Source organism: Zonotrichia albicollis, chromosome 4 (genome assembly GCF_047830755.1).
Source record: "Zonotrichia albicollis isolate bZonAlb1 chromosome 4, bZonAlb1.hap1, whole genome shotgun sequence".
In the NCBI taxonomy this organism is placed as follows: Eukaryota; Metazoa; Chordata; class Aves; order Passeriformes; family Passerellidae; genus Zonotrichia; species Zonotrichia albicollis.
In genome coordinates this window covers 56,158,799-56,177,319 of record NC_133822.1, presented here as the reverse complement: position 1 = coordinate 56,177,319, position 18,521 = coordinate 56,158,799, and the positions used below count along the sequence as shown (strand labels likewise).

Here is an 18,521-nt window from a genome sequence, read left to right as displayed (position 1 = left end):
TAGAAGAAAATCAAAGTAATTCCTTCTTTGCTTCTCTGTAAGTATTCTCATAAGGGTGTTCTAACAAGACAGATTACTTAGCTCGAACTAGATTAAGACTAATTTGAACTACTTCTTTTTAAGTGAAAGGAGGTAAAAGAAATATTTGAAAAATTAAACCAGTAAAGAGTATTTGGAGGAGAATAAATGCACACCATACTTATAAAATGGAGCAGTTAAAAACGTTGAAACTGAACTTCAGTTGGTTACCACATGAATGTGAGCTCCTGGTATGTGGGTATCTCTTTCCTGGCAGAAAATACCACCATCCAGGTAGACTTAGACTGTCTGACATGTAAGTTCTGTATGTCATAGTATGTATGTTTGTAGCTTGTGTGCTACTTTGCCACACTAACACAATTAACTCAGCTGAGAAACAGGACTTCACTAGTCTCTTAAATGTTTATCTGTTAGATGACAGCTTTACATCGACCTGGTATTTCATGCAGAAATGGGCAAGCAAAAGAAAATGTCTGTTATGTGAGGATTAAAGAGTTGGAATCTAGTGAAATTAGTGGTAGTTATTAATCAAGTTACAGCAACACTAAAGCTCTTAATCCAAATCACAAAATTTCTATTAAAGATTGATAATGATCCCAAAACCAAAATCCATAGACACACTTTTGCCTGTAAATCAGGTGTTAAGTTCAACAGCATGGTTAGCATGAATTGGCATAATCCAAAATTTAGATGGATATTTCTTTTTTTCCTCTGACTTTCAGTGTCTGAGGGTTATCTTCTGGCCTGTGATCACTAATGGGATCACTTTCCTTTCCACGTCATCTAGGGGTTTAGTCATGTCATGACCACCTTTATTTAATTTGTTATGCTTTCTCTATATAGGATATAATTTTTTTTCTGTAGGGAGGAGAGCCATACAATTACACAATGCTAAGCAAAACTGAAGGTCAAATAAGTTACTTGATAATAATAAATAAAACAAGCTCACAGCCACAATATTGACAGCAGACTACACCACTGAGTTTTGCTGTTCTGGCTAGGAAAGATGTGACAATGATATTTCCTTGAGTAAGTTGCAGATGCAGCAAGAATACCTTAAATCATTTTTGCAAATACAGCTAAATCAAGCCAAAATAGGTTAACGACTATGAGAAATCATAAGACCCAGTGGGTAGCTATTATTAAAAAGCTTTCTCTCAATACAAACTAAAAACTTTTCATGGATGAAGCATCTTCATCATTGACATAGCTTACAAAGCACATGATGAGCCCTTTGTAAACACAGAAGCAAAATCCTACCAGCATACTCAGGCTTTCCTAATTAATGAAATTATTTGTCAGTAGCCAATATACACAATATATAGTGTTGCACTGAGGACAGATTTCTTAACAAAGAGAGAACTAAGAGAGTGACTAAAGAGTCACATCTTAAAGGCAAATGTCTGAACAAAAAAGGAAGATGTGTAACTAAGCAGCAATCTGCAGCACATAATTCATATTTTGCTCTTGTATTAATCTAGCTATTACTCAATATACTGCAGTACTATAAAACTTTTCAAACTAAAGAAGAAATTATTGAAAATGTGATGCACTCTATTTTACTATAGCTTTCAGTACCAACACTTCAATTTTTGTTAGCTTGTAAATGATTTTCTACACTAGCTAATAGAGAAAGAGCTAAAGGATGACAGCTGGAAATATTGAAAAACATTAACTCAAACCATGTAAAACATAGTGACATTTAAAAGTGATTGGAGTGAAATGGTATGTTAAAAGCTGATGTAAGTGCAACATTGCTTTATAGCTAGCTAGCTGGGCTTTGCAAGTCTTAACAGCTCCTTTTTTTAAATCCTATGTGAAATCCCAGGTTCCTAAATTAGTGTGTTGCAGTTGGCCTGAATAGGAACAGATTTTTTATTCATTTAGATTTCTTAATGATTTTTAGCTTGTGATCATATTTGCATGATAATGATGCTGTGAAAAATAAACAATTATGTATTTGAGGCTGACAATCTCAGGAGTAACACAAGTCTTTTGGAGGGACAGCTGTTAATATCTTTCAATTTACCATGGTAGAGAGACTGTGTAGTAAAGAGAGTGCAGGGAAAGCACCTCTAAGGCTCATATGTGGTTTCTTAGAAACTCAGCTCAATGGACACCAGAATCAGCTTTCTCCTCTGATCAAATTGTCACATAATTGGAGGAACAGTGTTACCATCCCTGGGTGGAGATTTTTCCAGTACTGTTACCTTAGAGTAATTTCAGAACTTATGTGTTTTTCCAGCCAAGTCAAAACTTTTGATTTCTTCCCCATTTATAGGTAATCTGACATCAAGGACTAGCATGGTCAGGGATGTGATCTAACAAGGAGCCAAAGTCCAAGTCTGCTTGGAAAGGCCTGTAGACATCTTACTGAAAGAATGGAGAACTTCTGCCTCTCAGAAAGACTGGATAGCAGGAGAATGATCACAGACCAAAGTAGTTCCCAACCAAAAGTTGTATTAAACTGGTTTTGAGGATTGGCAGAACTGGCAGGTGGTAGTGTGCACCCAGTTGTGTAGACTGTTTCTGGACAAGGTCTGTTTCTGGAGCAGGAAAGCTCTATGCTGTGTCTAACCTGAGCTTGTTAAAATTGCAGTTATTTCTACCTATAATTCATGGACACTCATGGAAAAGCTCGGAGTTTAGAAAATCAGAACAGCTAAGCAGTCACTGCAACTTTTTTCTTTTTTTTGTCTTTAGGTTTACTACTGGAAAGTGCAGAGTCTATCCAGAAGGAGTAGACGACATGTAGAAAAAAAGATCTTGACTTTCAGGGGAAACAAGACTTTTGGAATGTTACCAGGGCTAGAGCCCTATAGTTCCTACAAGCTGAATGTCAGAGTTGTTAATGGTAAAGGAGAAGGACCAGCAAGCCCAGACAAAGTATTTAAGACCCCTGAAGGAGGTATGAAATGAAAACCCTAGATATTAAACTTAAATGGGGTTTACTTGGACTTCATAAAATAATAATCTCTGTCAATACAGTAATATTCTTAAGAATTCATAATGAATGACCGGTTTAAAGTTAATCTACTTTGTATTTACTCTGTGTTCTTTTTAAAAGTTCCTAGTTCACCTTCCTTTCTGAAGATTACTAACCCAACATTGGACTCTTTGACTCTGGAGTGGGGTTCACCCACCCATCCAAATGGTGTTTTGACATCATATACACTGAAGTTTCAGCCAAGTAAGTTAAATATTAATATATTTTGGGGGTTGGACTTCTGATCTTTCAAGTCCTTTCCAACCCAAATCATTATTTGATTCTGTGATACAACTCTAACTTAGGCAATGTATCTACCAAATAATGATCCATTTATGAAGAAAAAAATATGTTAAATTTATAATGTACAAAAGATATGATTGCATTGCAAATGTCAAGTTTGAAAAAGACTAATACATTTTGATAATATAGATGACTGTACTTGGAAATCTTTTCTTGCTGTAGTACAAGGTTAACATTTTTATTACTTTCATTACTTCAAACCGTAATTCACAGACAAATGAAGGTGAGATCCTACATATAAGTGGCATCCAAGTTAGATGCAAGATACTACCTACTTACAAATTCTGTATTCTAACTGCAGAGAAAATGTTATTAGAAGTAGACCAAAGTATGCCAAATTATATTGTTGTCTGCTTTTCCAATTTTCTTGGTATAATAATCTTAGAAAGAAAAATTTATAAATATGCCATTTACTCATCTCAGAGCTATTAAATCACTTCTTTTATATCCCAGATGTTTACTTAGCCCAGAAATTACTCAGCAGTGACCATGGTAAGGAAAGAGTTTCATGTGCGTGGAACAGATAAAGGAAATTTACTTTCTTCCACTTACCAAGTCCCACTGTTCTTTGGCATTAGACACAAGGAGCTTCAATGTTTTCTTTTCCTAAGCATACTGAGCTTAGAGTTTCAGAATTTTTCAGTGGTCAGGGAGGGCTTCAGTGCTGCGTAAATTCAGGTGATTTGAACTGAACTCATTTGCTTTGGATTCAGAGATTTATGAGAATGAAACCTGGTCTTAAAAAACTTGCTGGTGTTTCCTATCTCCCAGTTGGATTTTGGCACCTTTATACAAAGGTGACTTTCTTTTGAAAGTGTAGATGCAGGGACAAGCAAAAAAAAAAAAACAAACATACAAACCAAAAGCCTTTTAAAATACAATGACAGTGTGTGTGAGTTTCCTAATTTTTTTGTATTTTCTTTTTTTTTTGTAACAACAGTCAACAACACACATGAGTTGGGTCCCTTGGTAGAGATAAGAATTCCTGCCAACGAGAGCAGCTTGATATTAAAAAATTTAAATTACAGCACCCGGTACAAGTTTTACTTTAATGCACAGACTTCAGTTGGATCAGGAAGTCAGATAACTGAGGAAGCAGTAACAATTATGGATGAAGGTAAGATATGTATGTATAAGGAAAGTCTTTGAGTTTAAAAACCACTACAGATTGTATTAAACATCTAAAAATTGCTATTGCTTCCTTCCACTAAGGAAATAGGGCCAAGTAATTTTTTTTCCTAGAGCTTTCCTAAATGTGTCATATACCAATAAAGTATTTTAAATTTTTTTAAAGAAAATACATGTAAAGGCTTTCTGCTGTAGTGGGAACCCCCAAGAAGGTACAAAGCCTTTTCTTTTAGTATCAACCCGCAACCTCTAAGACAGGCATTGGCCTTTCTGTGCTTCAAGCTTCGTGTAACTTTACATTTTTAGTGGTTATTGTCTGTTCACCTGTTCTGCATCATTGACCAGCTTTGGTTACAGAGAAAAATACTGGAATAATGCAGGTTTGTGATTAGAGGAAGTTATTTACTTTTTTTTAGTATGCAAAAAAATCTAAATTGCTTTCACAGAACTGGCAAAAAACTGTGAAACTGTTGAAATAAACTTGTCATCTATGGCCCCAAGTAACTGTATAGTATTTAAAACCTACCAAGTATATTGTCAAATCCTATCACAATTGATTTTTATATTTGTAGCCATTCTAGAGCTTTGTTGAAGTTTTTTTTTTAATTAAATATGGATGCTTAACAAAATAAGAATAATTTAAAGCCAACAGGAAATTTGGAACTTTTTTATCATTTTGATCATCTTAATATTAATAAGTCTATTTTGGTAACATGTTTTCACATATTTTTATGCTCATTAAAATGATGGTTTATTGGAAGTGCCATAGATGATTTGCTATTCAATGCAATTTCTCTGTGAGGATATTAAGTTTGCATATGAACTGTATTTATTTTAAATCTTGCACCCTAACAAGCATGACCAATAAAATTTTGTAAATGCATGTACAGCCATTTTGTCTTGTAGTCTGTCAGGGTTCAGCATAAATGGATTGTTTCTAATTTATTTGAATTAATACATTTTATCTAGTCTGCATGCTTTTTATAGTGAAATTATATGTGTCTGTTTCCTTTGGTGTTGAATCTAATTATGTAGTGTTCCTATTCTTGTTTTCCTCCACTTAAGCTGGTATTCTCCATCCTGCTGTAGGTGCAGGCAAAGGTAAAATGAAACTGCATGATTTATTAATGTGTGGATTTTGCAGTGTTTCAAATGGGGAAATTGCAGTGGTAAGGACAGAAAATCTTGGACTACACATTTTTGTACAAAGTATAATCAGGGCTGGAAGAAAACAGTTGTGGAGGTTTTTTGTTTGGGTTAGTTGGGTTTTTTTTAAGGAGTCCAGAATGCTTATGAACACCTTTCATCTGTTTGTTTTGCCACAGAGTTCCAGGGGAATTCATTAGCTTTGCTTTAGCAAAGTCTAATTATTTCTGAACATCTAACAGATGTATGTTGCTGTCATAAATATTCAGGATCCAGGTGCACTAGCACTGATTAGCTGGAGTAGAAAAAACAGCACTTTTGCAAAGGAGATTCATTTACTGCTTGGACCACGTGCATTTTTTTGTTTCAAAAAACTATCTGCAATATTGTTCTTACTGTGGATTACTGCTACCCACTTGAACACATTTACTTCATTTGCAAGCCAACTGTGCATAGGAGACAGATGACTGACAATACCCTCTGTCTACTCAGTTTGAGTATCAGAGTGAATAGACAGGCAAATGTCTTCCCACTGTTTTAGGTTCACAGATCTTGTGAGTGAGTACTGGAGGATATTTTAGTTAGTACAAGGTAGTATCATTCTTATTCATTAATTTTGGTAATATTTAGTTCTTTATGATGCAGTTTTGCACACAGTTTTAATGAATTTTGATACCTTCATTGTCAGAAGCAAAGGTTGTCCTGAGGTAGCTCAAACTCAGGAATATCTGTCTATACAGAGGTGTCATTGAATAACAGGTGTCATCAACACTAATGAGCACCTGTGCCTCAGATTCTCAGACCATAAACATCACAAGTCAAAATCTGTACATGAAGTATCGAACATTTTTAATAAACTTGGAAGAGACAGCATAAATTATTTTACATATAGTTTCTTTTCACATGATTATCAGGTGTTGTGAATGATGGCCATAAGAAAGAAATTCATTCACCCAGTCTGGTATAAATCAGACAATATATAAGTATATGTATGCCTGCATTTGGGCATATATAATATATGCTTTTATATGAATATATATAAGTGTATTCTGATATCAGATGTGTTTCTGGCAAGTGTGTGAAGTTGTGGAATTATTTTGATGGCAAGTCTTTTTTTACTATTTTCTCTAGCCATAGCTGAAAAGTCAGCACAGATTGGAACAATCAAACTGGCTTTAGTCCTGGAAATGCGCAGCAGAAATGTAAATTAAGTTGTCATTATTTATAGTTGACTCTAAAAACTCATGCAAGGAAAAATGGATTCTCTGTGTGAAACTGAGGTCTAATTATAGCTGTATGTGGCTATCAGAAAGCATCTTATTTGTAAGATTAGCTGGAGCAGCTCACATTTCAGAGCTGTCATCTCAAATTCTCTGAAAACTAAGCAGATGTCTTTGTTTGGTTCCATGTTGTTTATGGTTTCAAAGTTTTCACATATTCCTGGACCATATAGCTCTTTCAATTACAATGAAGACTTGGACCTGTAAACAGCACAGAACCAAAGCCATGGCATCTGTTAGGACATCTGAGTTGCTGCAGGTCTGAGATGAATGTTCTCAGTGGTTACTACAATACCGTGTTAACTGCTTTGCCACTGGTCAGGGACCACGAGTAAGGAAAAGGAGGATCGTATTATCAACATCAAGCACCAAATTAGTTGGTCTCATGAGTGGGTGGATTTGGAAGGTAGAAGTGCTCACCCCGCTCAAAAAGTAGCTGGACCCAGCAGTGAACTTTCCTTTTTCTGTTAAGTGCAGGAGGGCCTATATGTCTATACAGTTCTTATTAATTTCAACCCAAAGCCAGAACAAATTTAGATCACAACCATTTTGTGGTCTTTCTAAAACATATCAGGTTTTTAATCTTGGAGGGCAGAACTTACCAGGAAAATGTAATTATCCTTTTTTTCTTTTGATTGAGCACACTGATCCTGGAATTTAAGTAGACAGTAGGTCCCAGATTCAGCTGGCCTAAACTGCTGAACTGAAATTTCTGCATTTGGTGTTTTCTACTGGATAGCTGTCTGTGAAGACCTGCAGCTTGGCCAGCCATATACATTAGACACATGGTCCTGGAGGAATTCAAATGATTTAAACCTTAGTGAGCTCTGCCACTTGGGACATACTTAGTTTCTCACACTAAAACTATAAATTGAAGTGCAGAGGGATATATTGCTGTGGTAAATCTAAGGATCTTAATAGATTCAATATTTTTAGTGCCCCAAGCCTACATAAGTAAATCATTAGATGTTATTTACCAGATGTAAAAGCTATTATATTATGGTTGATAATCCTATTTGACTTGCACTGTCATTTCTCCTTTCTAATACTGTGATGTTATGAATTACTTAAAATTGGTCAAATTAATGATACTACAAAGAAAAAAAGAAAGAATTTTTCTTAGCAAGCTATATTCTAAATGTGTCTGAAAACTTCATATGCAAAACAGAATTTATTATACCTAGTGTTAGATACTAAGCATGCCCTAGTATTACCATTAAGATATTGGCATTTAACTACAGGTATAAGGTAACAGAGGTGTGAGAAAAATGGGGGAATAACCCAATTACATATAAAATAATTATAGTAGCACCTGCAAGGTGACTCAGGTGATCACAGGAGTCAAGTCTTTTCTGTCCTTTTCCATAAGGAGTTCCAAATACCTGCCCTATAGAGGAAGGAAGAGAATTCCAGTTTGGCCGGTGGTAGAAATGAAAGTTGCTGGTTAAAATAGAGTCATAGGGATGCATGGTTTTTGTAAGCTGAAGTATAGGGAGTCATGGCATGGCATGTCAGCCTCATTCCACAAGCCTTCTCATTTCACTTTTTACTTTCTCTTTGATTTAGTCAACATTTACACTTGAAAGCAAGGACTTCTAATCTGCATGCATGCCAACACTGGTATCTGGTAGTCTTGAAATGGAATCAAAATAAGTTTGTGAGATCACAGTAACCTTTAATTGTAGCTAGTGCCTCCTGTCACTGGTACTCAATCTGATCTGTCTTCTTCTACTGAACTTCATATCTCAAGTACCAGTGACAAAAAGTACTCCCTTTTGTTACACAGGGGATAAATAAGTAGTCTGTCCTCTGGGTTTGAAGCTATTCTTTTGGGGTTTTTGAATGAATCACCAGTATGTAACTCCTCACTGTGGGCTGGAAATCAGTCTCAACTGAGTTTGTGTCTCTGATCTCTTTGTAGAAGATCATCTCAGTTTTCTTTGTTCTGTACAAAATGCAGTTCTTCAAATCATTTTCTCTGCCCACCATCTGTTTTCCCTCTCTCTTGAATAATTTCACATAATGTCTCCATGTCTTTTGCTAACAATTTCAAGCTGCTTTTGCAGTCAAGTGAAGTGTAGTATTTTTGTATTGCTCCTTCAGCCACTCTCCCCCTGTGGACTCCTTCATTATGTATTTGTGTGATTCTTTCAGTACAGCCTGCTATGCAGAACCACTCTTTTGTCCTCTTTTAAGTTCACTGGGAACAATGCTGATTCTTTGCATGACTAGACTAGAGAAAATTATTATTATTACTGTGCAAAAATTCTTGAAAATGCCTTTGCTTTGTAGATGTCATGCTATATGCTCATCAGTGACATAATTTTTTGCATTTCTTCTTTGGCTTTTGTATTTCTTACACTACAGAAATGCTCTTGCAATTGATCTAAATAATCCCAGAAGTGACTGATGCACATTTCTTACTGCCAGAAATGGAATTCTCTCCTACTGTTATACTTATAACTAGAATTTCATACTACAAATGTTTAAAAGGCAAAGGAATGTAAACCACTTTTCTGCGTCTGACAGGCTCTGACAGAAACTATTGCCTTTGTCCTTCATTTTTTTTCTTTTGTGGGTGTAGGTTTTATCCTTTAAATTAACTTTTCTCTTTATATCTGCATTTTAACTTAAATTTCTATGATATATTATTTTGTGGGGGTTTTTTTTCCCATTTGACACTAGTCTTCAAATTTATGCTTGGCACTCAACGCAATGTTTTTTCCTGAGTATCGGGTGAATTCCATGAAAATTCCTAAACTTTAGTCACTTTGGGAATTATTTGATTTATTGTTCTTCTGGACAAAATCTTGAGAAAGAGTACAATTTCATTGTTAAAATACCTTCCAATCTCAAGTCCTGTCTTATTAAATTCTATTGATTCTGCAGCCTGGTTATAACTGTTATTTGTAGGAACTGTGTTCCTGAAAGGCTGAAAAATTAAATAAAACTCTACCAAAAGACTACAGTAAAAAAGCACTGGAATTAATTTGAGAATAAAAGAAAATTTAGCTTCAAGCCTAAGCCTCTTTCTCAACATTTGGCAAATGCTTTTATATGATGCTTTTATGCTTTTATATTTTATACAACATGAATGAAACCATACTTGGAAATGCCAGCTGAATTTTCCCTGATGTCAGGGCAGGAATGAAATAGCTTAATTAAGGTAGATGAATAAGAGTGGGTCTGTATAAAACCTGTAGCTTACTAGCAATCCATTCCCATGTATTTTAGAGTGATGCTTTTGCCAGCAGTGCTGCACAGCGTGGGGCATGGTTACAGATGAGAGAGCACAGTGCTCTGCTCTCCAGTGCAGAGTTTCCTGCCCGCCCCTCTCCCCTCCTCTTTCCCAACTGGCGCTTGCACATGCTGGGAGCTTCTGCCAGCTGACAATTACACATTTGCCATTTGTGAGCAGTGCTGGGAAACATACTGAAGAACTGAGAGGTTAATTATAATTAGAGGTGTGGTGATTGGGGAGACAAAAGAGTCTGGGTGGATTGACTACAAGCTTTAAATGTCGTAACCAATTCACCTCCAAGTTTTCATCACCTCAGGATCCATCAGCCTTCTTTTATGTGCTTCTGTGTGTAGTCATGTTGCAAATATGGCACATTTAACTGACTTAAGTAAAGCTTGGCAGGCCTGATGGCAAATGAGATCAAGCAATAATGCAGAAGAATTGCAAAAATAATAACTTTGCAAAGAAGCACACTACTGAACAAATTTCCTGGTGAACCTTATTTAATAGTTAAAACTCACAGAATTTAAATCTGACCAAATACTACATGTGGGTAAATCTGTACATACAGCTATTGGTAAGAATCAGATATAAGTACATTTGATAAATATAAGTATAAATTAGTCACTTGAGAGAAATTAGAAGTAAGATGACAAGGAAATTATGGTAACTTTCAGAGCAAACTTGATTGTTTGATCATAGGAACACATGATCAATCATATGAATAGAAAGACTTTTACCAGATACTTTAAACTAGCAGGCAACTCTTTAATGAGAGCAGAAACTGGAAATTGGGCATGGAAAAATACCCCACAAGATAAGATCAAGCGATTATTGAATTTGCTTCATAATTCAGAAACTCTGCATAATCCGGAGTCTTTCACAGAAGATGAGACAGTTTCCTTCATCCCCAAGTGCTCGAGCATGAGAAGGAAGAAGTTAGGGGCAATGCTATGGCATCTGTTTGCAGGAGTACAAAAGATTATTGCTAACAGTTTGTTCTGTCCTTAATATTGGGACAAATATCGCTTGTACGGTTGGGCTGCTAATTCCCATTCCCATTTGGGCTTCCATTCCATGGAAGACCGAAATTTAGGACAATATGACTTTGAGAAAATGCAATTTAATGAAACAAAACAAAGTCATATTTCAAATACAAACCACTTGTTTTCTTGGCACAGCACAAACACTGAGATTATTGTTGAAATAAACACCTGTTCCTATGTCTAAATCAGGAAGGAGGTTTATACATCCTGTCTGCAATCTCAGACTCTGCATCCTCCTAAATTTAGAGACTGCTTTTCTTTCCTCGTGCTACCTCTACAAGTGGCACAGAGAAACAGAATCTAATACCCTTGCATTACCATGTTGTGTATTTTGATACATGCTAGATTTCCCATAGACAGCTCTGGCTTTGGTATTTCTTAGGATGGTTGTTGCGACTTAGAGACCTAGATGGCTCTTTTTTTTTTTTTTAATGTAGTGCTTTCTCAATTATTTTGTTCAGGTGGTTTTAACAAGAAATTAATCCATTCTTTATTATTTAAATAATATATTCCTTATTATTTCGGTTGGTGATAAAAAATTATTCTGTAAAACATTGTAATAATCAGAAAACATTATCATAAGAATCGATGAAATTTGCCTAACTTAGGTATTAAAAAAATACTCAGAAACTATAGTTTTCTAGACATGGTACTCATATTATTTCATCTGTTCTAGGGGCCCAAGTAAGCCATTTTCTCTGTGCATATAACTTTAAACTTTTTCCAGCTGGCCATATGGACAAAGCCAGCCTGATAGAAGAAGAAGAATTTAAGTGGATAGATAAATTCTGTGTAGCCTCTTTTGCCTTGATAACAGGCTTTTGCTCATTTTATTTTCTTGTGTAGATGAAGGCATTGGAATTCTGTAATTTGTCTTTACTGAGACTAGATTTTTACCTCTGATGTTTCATGGACCTTTGGGAAGCATTTTTAATGTTCCTAATAGAAAAGCTATTTTTAGCAGGATAGAAAACTCAGTGGCAAAGTGAAGCATTTTCAGTTAAAGCTAATTTCATACCTCTGAGGAGCATCATCTTTGTATCTGCTGTATACAGAATTAGAACTATTAAAATCTATTTTTTCATTAGTCTTAGGAAAGCAGAGACGCTGAGCTATGTGTTCATTGTATATGTGTAGCAACCGTTACTAGCTTGTTACAGAGAACGAAGGTATGAGCAGAGAAGTGGCAAAGAACGAAGGTATGAGCAGAGAAGTGGCTAATTTCAGAATGCTGAAGAGAGAAGCTCTTCTTTTCACAGATGTGGGCATTCTGCATGTGTGTGAGAAGTGCTGTGTCTGACTGGAATGGCAGCAGGGAGACACGGTGCCCTACAATGGGCAGCTCCTTGCATTCCAGTCGTGTCCTTCACTCCAGAGTACTCTGATATTTGCTTTCCAATATCAGATATCTAGTTTTCCAGCGTCTAAAGGTGCCATGAATGCATAATATTAACAAAAGCTGATTTCAGGAATGTCCTGTGAAAGCAAAGCTGCCAGTACATACATACTTCAGTTTGTTTTCAAATACATGTGTATCACTTAGCTTTTTCATATTTTAACAAGTAAAACTATTTGAAACCTGCATGATCTTAGAATGTGCATGTGTTATTTATTTAACAGGTAAGGTTTTACTGTATTAGTTAATTGCTACTTTTTGATGCAAAATGTTTTTACTCTTTATTTTTTCTTTCCTACTATCTCTGATGGTGAAGGATATTCAGAAATCCTTTTTGCAACTTCCCCAGTCATGCATACTGTCCGTCCAACATTCTATAAGGGTATTGTCTTCCTTTTTTATCGCTATCCATGCAATAGAGCCAAAATCCTGTAAGGGCTTGCACTTGGGGCATTTGCAGTCCATTCACTGCCACATGCCATAAAGGGAGAAGCTTACCACCTTCATGCCTCCCTTCTGTCCTACCATTTCCCATTACCCTGACACTGTTCTCATCTCTTTCCAGCTGTCTGCATTTTACTTCCAGATGAATAGAAAAAATGTTTTTTGGAATTTTGGCAGTTAGGTACTTTTTAAGTATTTGGCAGTTTTTATGTTACAGAGCATGCTCAGTAAAGTACATACATTTTACTTTATAATTTCTTAGTGTAGTAACTTCCTGGGATTAAATTTCAAAATACATTAATCACTAATTTCCAGTAATGGAACCAATGAAAAATGTGCTATACTTTCCTTCTATATGGTCTAAATTAACATAGTAACTTCTTTTAATACTTTTTTTTAAATGTATGAAGTCACAACTGCATATTCTGCTTTGTTTTTCTGTTGTGTATTTAGTTCAACCACTTTATCCAAGGATCAGAAATGTTACAACAGCTGCTGCTGAGACCTATGCCAATATCAGTTGGGAGTATGAGGGACCAGATCATGCGAACTTTTATGTTGAATATGGTGTAGCAGGCAGTAAGAAGTCATTTCATTAAATTCTGATAAAGTTTTGAGATGTATTTTGGATTTTTATAGTAAATGGGGTCTTAAATTGACCCAGTGTTAATGATAGCTCTTAAATGTCTTAAATTATTTTATAATTTGATCAGGAAGATCAAATTATTTTCATTTGAATAAACATCAATGCTTAGCATGTTTTTGATGAACAGATAAACATGAACCTTTGTTCCTTTGTATTATTTTATAAATTCTTTTGAACGCGAACTTTTAAAAACATAGTTTGCATGAAGTTGTTTATCATGGAGCGATTACATGTGTAAAAATATGATTACTTGCATTAAAGTAGGATACAAGGATTTTCCTAAACTATGCCTAATTCAGGGAAAAAAAGATTAAATAAGATATCCTTTGTTAAATGAAACCTTAAAATAAGATATGAAACAATTTATGTGCCCTTATTGCCTAAAACCATGTTTAAAATTTTGATAATACTGGTAATAATTAGAACAGAGTTAGCTAATAAAAGCAAGATACTTCTTTTCAAATACCCCATCCTTCTAAAGTTATGTCAAAAGGTGACTAATCTGAAAATTGAAATAGAAATGCATTTTTCTGGATATTAGCCAAGAAATGATTGTCCTAGAAAAAAGATACAGAGGAGTTTCAGATTTTGAAGTAGAACTTCTTGACCAAAATAAATATGGGCTGAAACTGCAAGTGTCATTTAATAAAATGTCTAAAATCTATTTTAATGTATCTCATAATTACAGGTTCAATAAGCATTTTAAAAATAAATTAAAATTGTATTTCTTTAGTACAATGGAACAAATGTTTAAAATAGTTTAATAATTACTGTACAACGAATTCTTTAATATGTTGCATGCAATTTATTACTCATAATTTTTTATAATTATTTTTGAGACAACAGCTATTTGTCTCAGATGATCCATGGATTAGTCAAGTAACTGTCAGTAGTATTTTGTCTAGAAACTTTCAGTAATACAGATAAAATTAAAATACCAATTTGTTGTTTTCCTAAAATTTTTATAGGCAAAGAAGATTGGAAAAAAGAAATTGTAAATGGTTCTCGAAGCTTCTTTGTCTTAAAGGGTTTAACACCAGGAACAGCATATAAAGTCCGGGTTGGTGCTGAGGGCCTGTCTGGTTTTAGGAGTTCAGAGGATGTGTTTGAGACAGGTCCAGGTGAGGCACACTGTACCGCAGTACATTTCTGTATCCTAGCCAGAGTCGTGTTAGACCAATGCTGAAATGCTGAACTGCTTCTAGCCAAGAGATGTTGCAGCTAGAATCTTTGCATGTTCCTTTCACAGAGCAATGTTAAATGATTTTATAAATGCTTAAATAATGTCAGCTTATTTATATTTGAATTATGAATGTTACTATCCCTTCAAATCACTCTACTTGACTGATGTTTGTACTAGGGGCAATATATGCCCTGTTCACACTCCATCTGTGTGCTGTGCACTGAAGATGACCTATTTCTAATATTTCCAGTTAGTATAATTACAGGGCTGTATTTAAATAATGCTGCTTTTTATAGGGCTAAAATATTTGCATAATCAGAAAATGCAGATTCGATTTGATGTCTCATGTAATCTATTTATACCAGTGTTAAGACATTCCTACTTGTAAATCTCTTTTCCTGCCATATACTAGTTTAATATGGATTTTGATGTCACACATATATCCCGGGAATCAGTAAGGCTGTTTAAGTTTCTTATGTTCATACTGCAGTCCTATTTCTTTGTAAGCAAATCAGCAATGCCTGCCAGTTGCACTCAGGAAAAAAGTTCAATTGGAAGGTTCTTTGATGTTGTGCTGAATATTGTGTTGCCATCACATGCCATGCCATCATCATGTTCTTGATGAGCTGTTATTATTTTTGTCTTTGCCAGCCACTTCTGCTCATTCTAAGCATTTTAGCCAGTGCATAGTTATACAGCAGTAGCCCCACCAACTCCAGAATGTTATGTTATAAGAAAGTATTTTAAATATGAAAGTACACTTGAACATTATGTTATATTTATCAGGCAACAATATAGATAATGGGTATGCCAGTTTGAAAGTGAGCACTTTCTAAAATCATCCTTTTTTCCTTTGATTTGTTCAATTTCTGTTCACAGTTTATAATGTTGCAGGAAGGTTTGAAAACATAGCACTGAATAACAGTGCCAGGCAAATACGTACAGGCTGAATACAGAGCCAGGAACAGCTAGTGGTGCAAAAGCCTACCTGTGAAATGCTATGCGTATACACATCTGAAGCCTAAAGGAGCAGAAAACAAGGATCAAGACTGTAATATAATTCAAAACAAGTTGCATGGAAACCTTCCCAAAAGCATCTCCCTGCATAAAAAGTACTGAGCCAGTAGATAAGGATTCCTGTACTTACCCAGTCATGTTAACTCATGCCCTTGTGTAGTTAAGGAAGAAGGGACTTGAGACGCTCTCATTTCTAGTGGCAAGTTGCAATGTCCAGCATGAAATTTTAAACAGCCTGTTTCTTACAGAAAAATCTTCTGTCACACTGTCTTCAATCTTGGTCAAAGCTTTTAAACATTGCAAAAAGATGGAGTGGACAAAGAGGCAAACACTGGAGTATGTCCCTATTAGGAATAAAACTTTGATATTTCAAATATGAGGCTTTTCCCACATATTTTTCTTTGACAAGCATTCCTATAGAGCATCTTCATAGTGTGCAGGTTTATCCTTTTGGGTATTCCTGGTACAGTGTTCTGCATTGACTCCTGCATTTGTGGTTTGCCAAGATGCAAGGTTGTCCTGCCTGAAGCAAATAATTTGCTTACCATAGGCAGGAAATGTGCCATTTTTAAAGATGCACAGATATCTAGAAACCCTTTCGTACTGGAAATGCAGTAAGTTAATACAGGAAGCTGCATAAGTAAGTTTTCATCTTCCATCTATCTTGCATATTTTTATGCATGAGTTTTTGGCTTGATTCTATTTCTTACTACATTTGAATTTGAATTGTGCTTTTGCATTTTGTTACAGTATGTATTATACAACATCTGATGTCCTGTTATGAATGCAGATGCACAAAACTCAAAATAATTTTAACCTTAAGATGAAAGCAAAATTTTCTTTTATTTTCATTTGTAGTTCAGAGGAAGATTCCTTTTGTGATTTTAATTGCCACTTTTTAATATTTTATGTGTATGTATTTACGTATGTTTATATGTGGCACAAAGAGTATAAATATTTAGGTATATAGACGATATATGAGATGTGGAGACTTCGATGCAAAAATAGTTTCAATTCCTGTGCATATAAGAGTCACTTTCTAAAATATCAGAAAATATTAAAAGGGACTGAGAAATCTTCTGAGTGTATCTCCAAAATAACTCAACACATTAACTCACTGATTTATTTAGATGAAAATCAAGTCATAGTCCAGTGAGACCAAAAATAAACATTTAAAGAAAAAGGTAATTTTAGCATAGTACTTCTAAAGTGGAATACACACTGGTCTTCTGTATGGAGTGGATTGGAGATACTGTACATCAGAAGAACTTTGTGTTTCCATAGAATCCATCGGGAATGTGAGACCATTGCTGTTTTTCTAAGATACCTGTCTCACACTCCTTAACTAGAAAATGACACTGAGACATCGACTTGAATTCTGTCAGTTGAGCAGCTCTTCACAGAGTTTCAAACTCTTGGGTTTTGGGTCTGGAGAAGAAGTTGAAGAATGAATAAGACAGGTTTGGATAGATGTTCATCTTCCTCCACTTCATATTTTTTTTGTTTGGAGCATGTATCCCTAACTCCTCTCACGCTTCCACTTTCTCCCAGCAGCTAATCCTAAATCAAGTTGCCTGTAGTGTATTTCCAGCAATAGAGGAAAAAATTAGCTTCACCAGAATAATCCTCCTACTGTGTTGGAGACCAGGAGATCCAGACCTTAGACCACATAGTTAATTCTGTTCTTCTTACTGCCTGTAGTGTTTTCTTTGTAGTTTGCTTATTATTTACATTATCTTCCAACTAGAGTCAGCATTGGGAGAGAAATAGTGCCAAGGGAAGGCTTCCCACCTCACTAATGCTAAATCATGGCAATCATGATAAATTAATTGTAGGATGAGGTATGGGTTTGAGGAAAGAAAGAAAACCTGATGTTTAATAAAGTTTTAAAGGATGCTTCATTGTTGATATTTAGTTGAAATTTAATGTTAGGGCTCTTGAATGATCCATCTGTTTCCCCATTTCAGAATGATGGAAATACATTAACTTATCAGTATTGGCTTTTTATTCATCTTGAGAATGCAACTGACATATTTGTGTAAACTGCAACTTGCAACTTTATTTCAGGAGTTTAATTAATTCGAAATGGTTGAGAATAGTTTTGAGATTTGTGTAAAGTAATGTAGCATGTACAGAGATTTTGCAAAGTAGTTGCTAAGCTTAAATGCTAGCAGACACTTTATATACTGAAGACTGACTTCTATGCATAGGTACTTGGAAATATTCTGAATAATGAAAATACAAAATACAGAATAGCTGTTTTTCTTAATGCTATCTGTTTTTCACAGTGAATGTTATTCTTTAATGAACATTGTATTTCCTATTATTTATCTGAATTAGCATAGCATTTAAATGCAGCAAAACACATTTTTTCTTCTTTTATCTCTAGCAATGGCAAGCCGGCAGGTAGACATCGCTACTCAAGGATGGTTCATTGGTCTCATGTGTGCCGTTGCTCTTCTGATCTTGATTTTACTGATTGTTTGCTTCATAAGGAGGAATAAGGGTGGCAAGTATCCAGGTATGCTGTGTACTCAGGGTAGTAAAATTCATCTGCTGGTAACCCACTAAGCCAGATCTCAGGCTTACTGGAAAATTACATTTGCTGCTGATTTAAATTTACACTGTGTATATGGCAAATTGTTGGGCTTAGCAGGAGCCATCTG

At 35.2% G+C, this 18,521-nt stretch overlaps 1 protein-coding gene across 38 annotated transcripts in view; it reads left to right on the top strand.

Moving 5' to 3' along the window:
* The window catches only part of NRCAM (neuronal cell adhesion molecule), a 146,453-nt gene that overhangs the window by 113,037 nt on the left and 14,895 nt on the right, over window positions 1-18,521 (top strand). For 12 of the 38 annotated variants that reach the window (XM_074539888.1, XM_074539874.1, XM_074539891.1 and 9 more), the window contains 8 exons: window positions 2,743-2,947; window positions 3,107-3,229; window positions 4,269-4,445; window positions 5,522-5,557; window positions 12,882-12,947; window positions 13,463-13,588; window positions 14,624-14,776; window positions 18,245-18,376. In XM_074539888.1, coding sequence (XP_074395989.1) covers window positions 2,743-2,947; window positions 3,107-3,229; window positions 4,269-4,445; window positions 5,522-5,557; window positions 12,882-12,947; window positions 13,463-13,588; window positions 14,624-14,776; window positions 18,245-18,376 — 1,018 coding nt within the window. The remainder of the gene's footprint in view (window positions 1-2,742; window positions 2,948-3,106; window positions 3,230-4,268; window positions 4,446-5,521; window positions 5,558-12,881; window positions 12,948-13,462; window positions 13,589-14,623; window positions 14,777-18,244; window positions 18,377-18,521) is intronic. The other 26 variants (XM_074539882.1, XM_074539881.1, XM_074539879.1 and 23 more) reach the window with 7 other exon arrangements.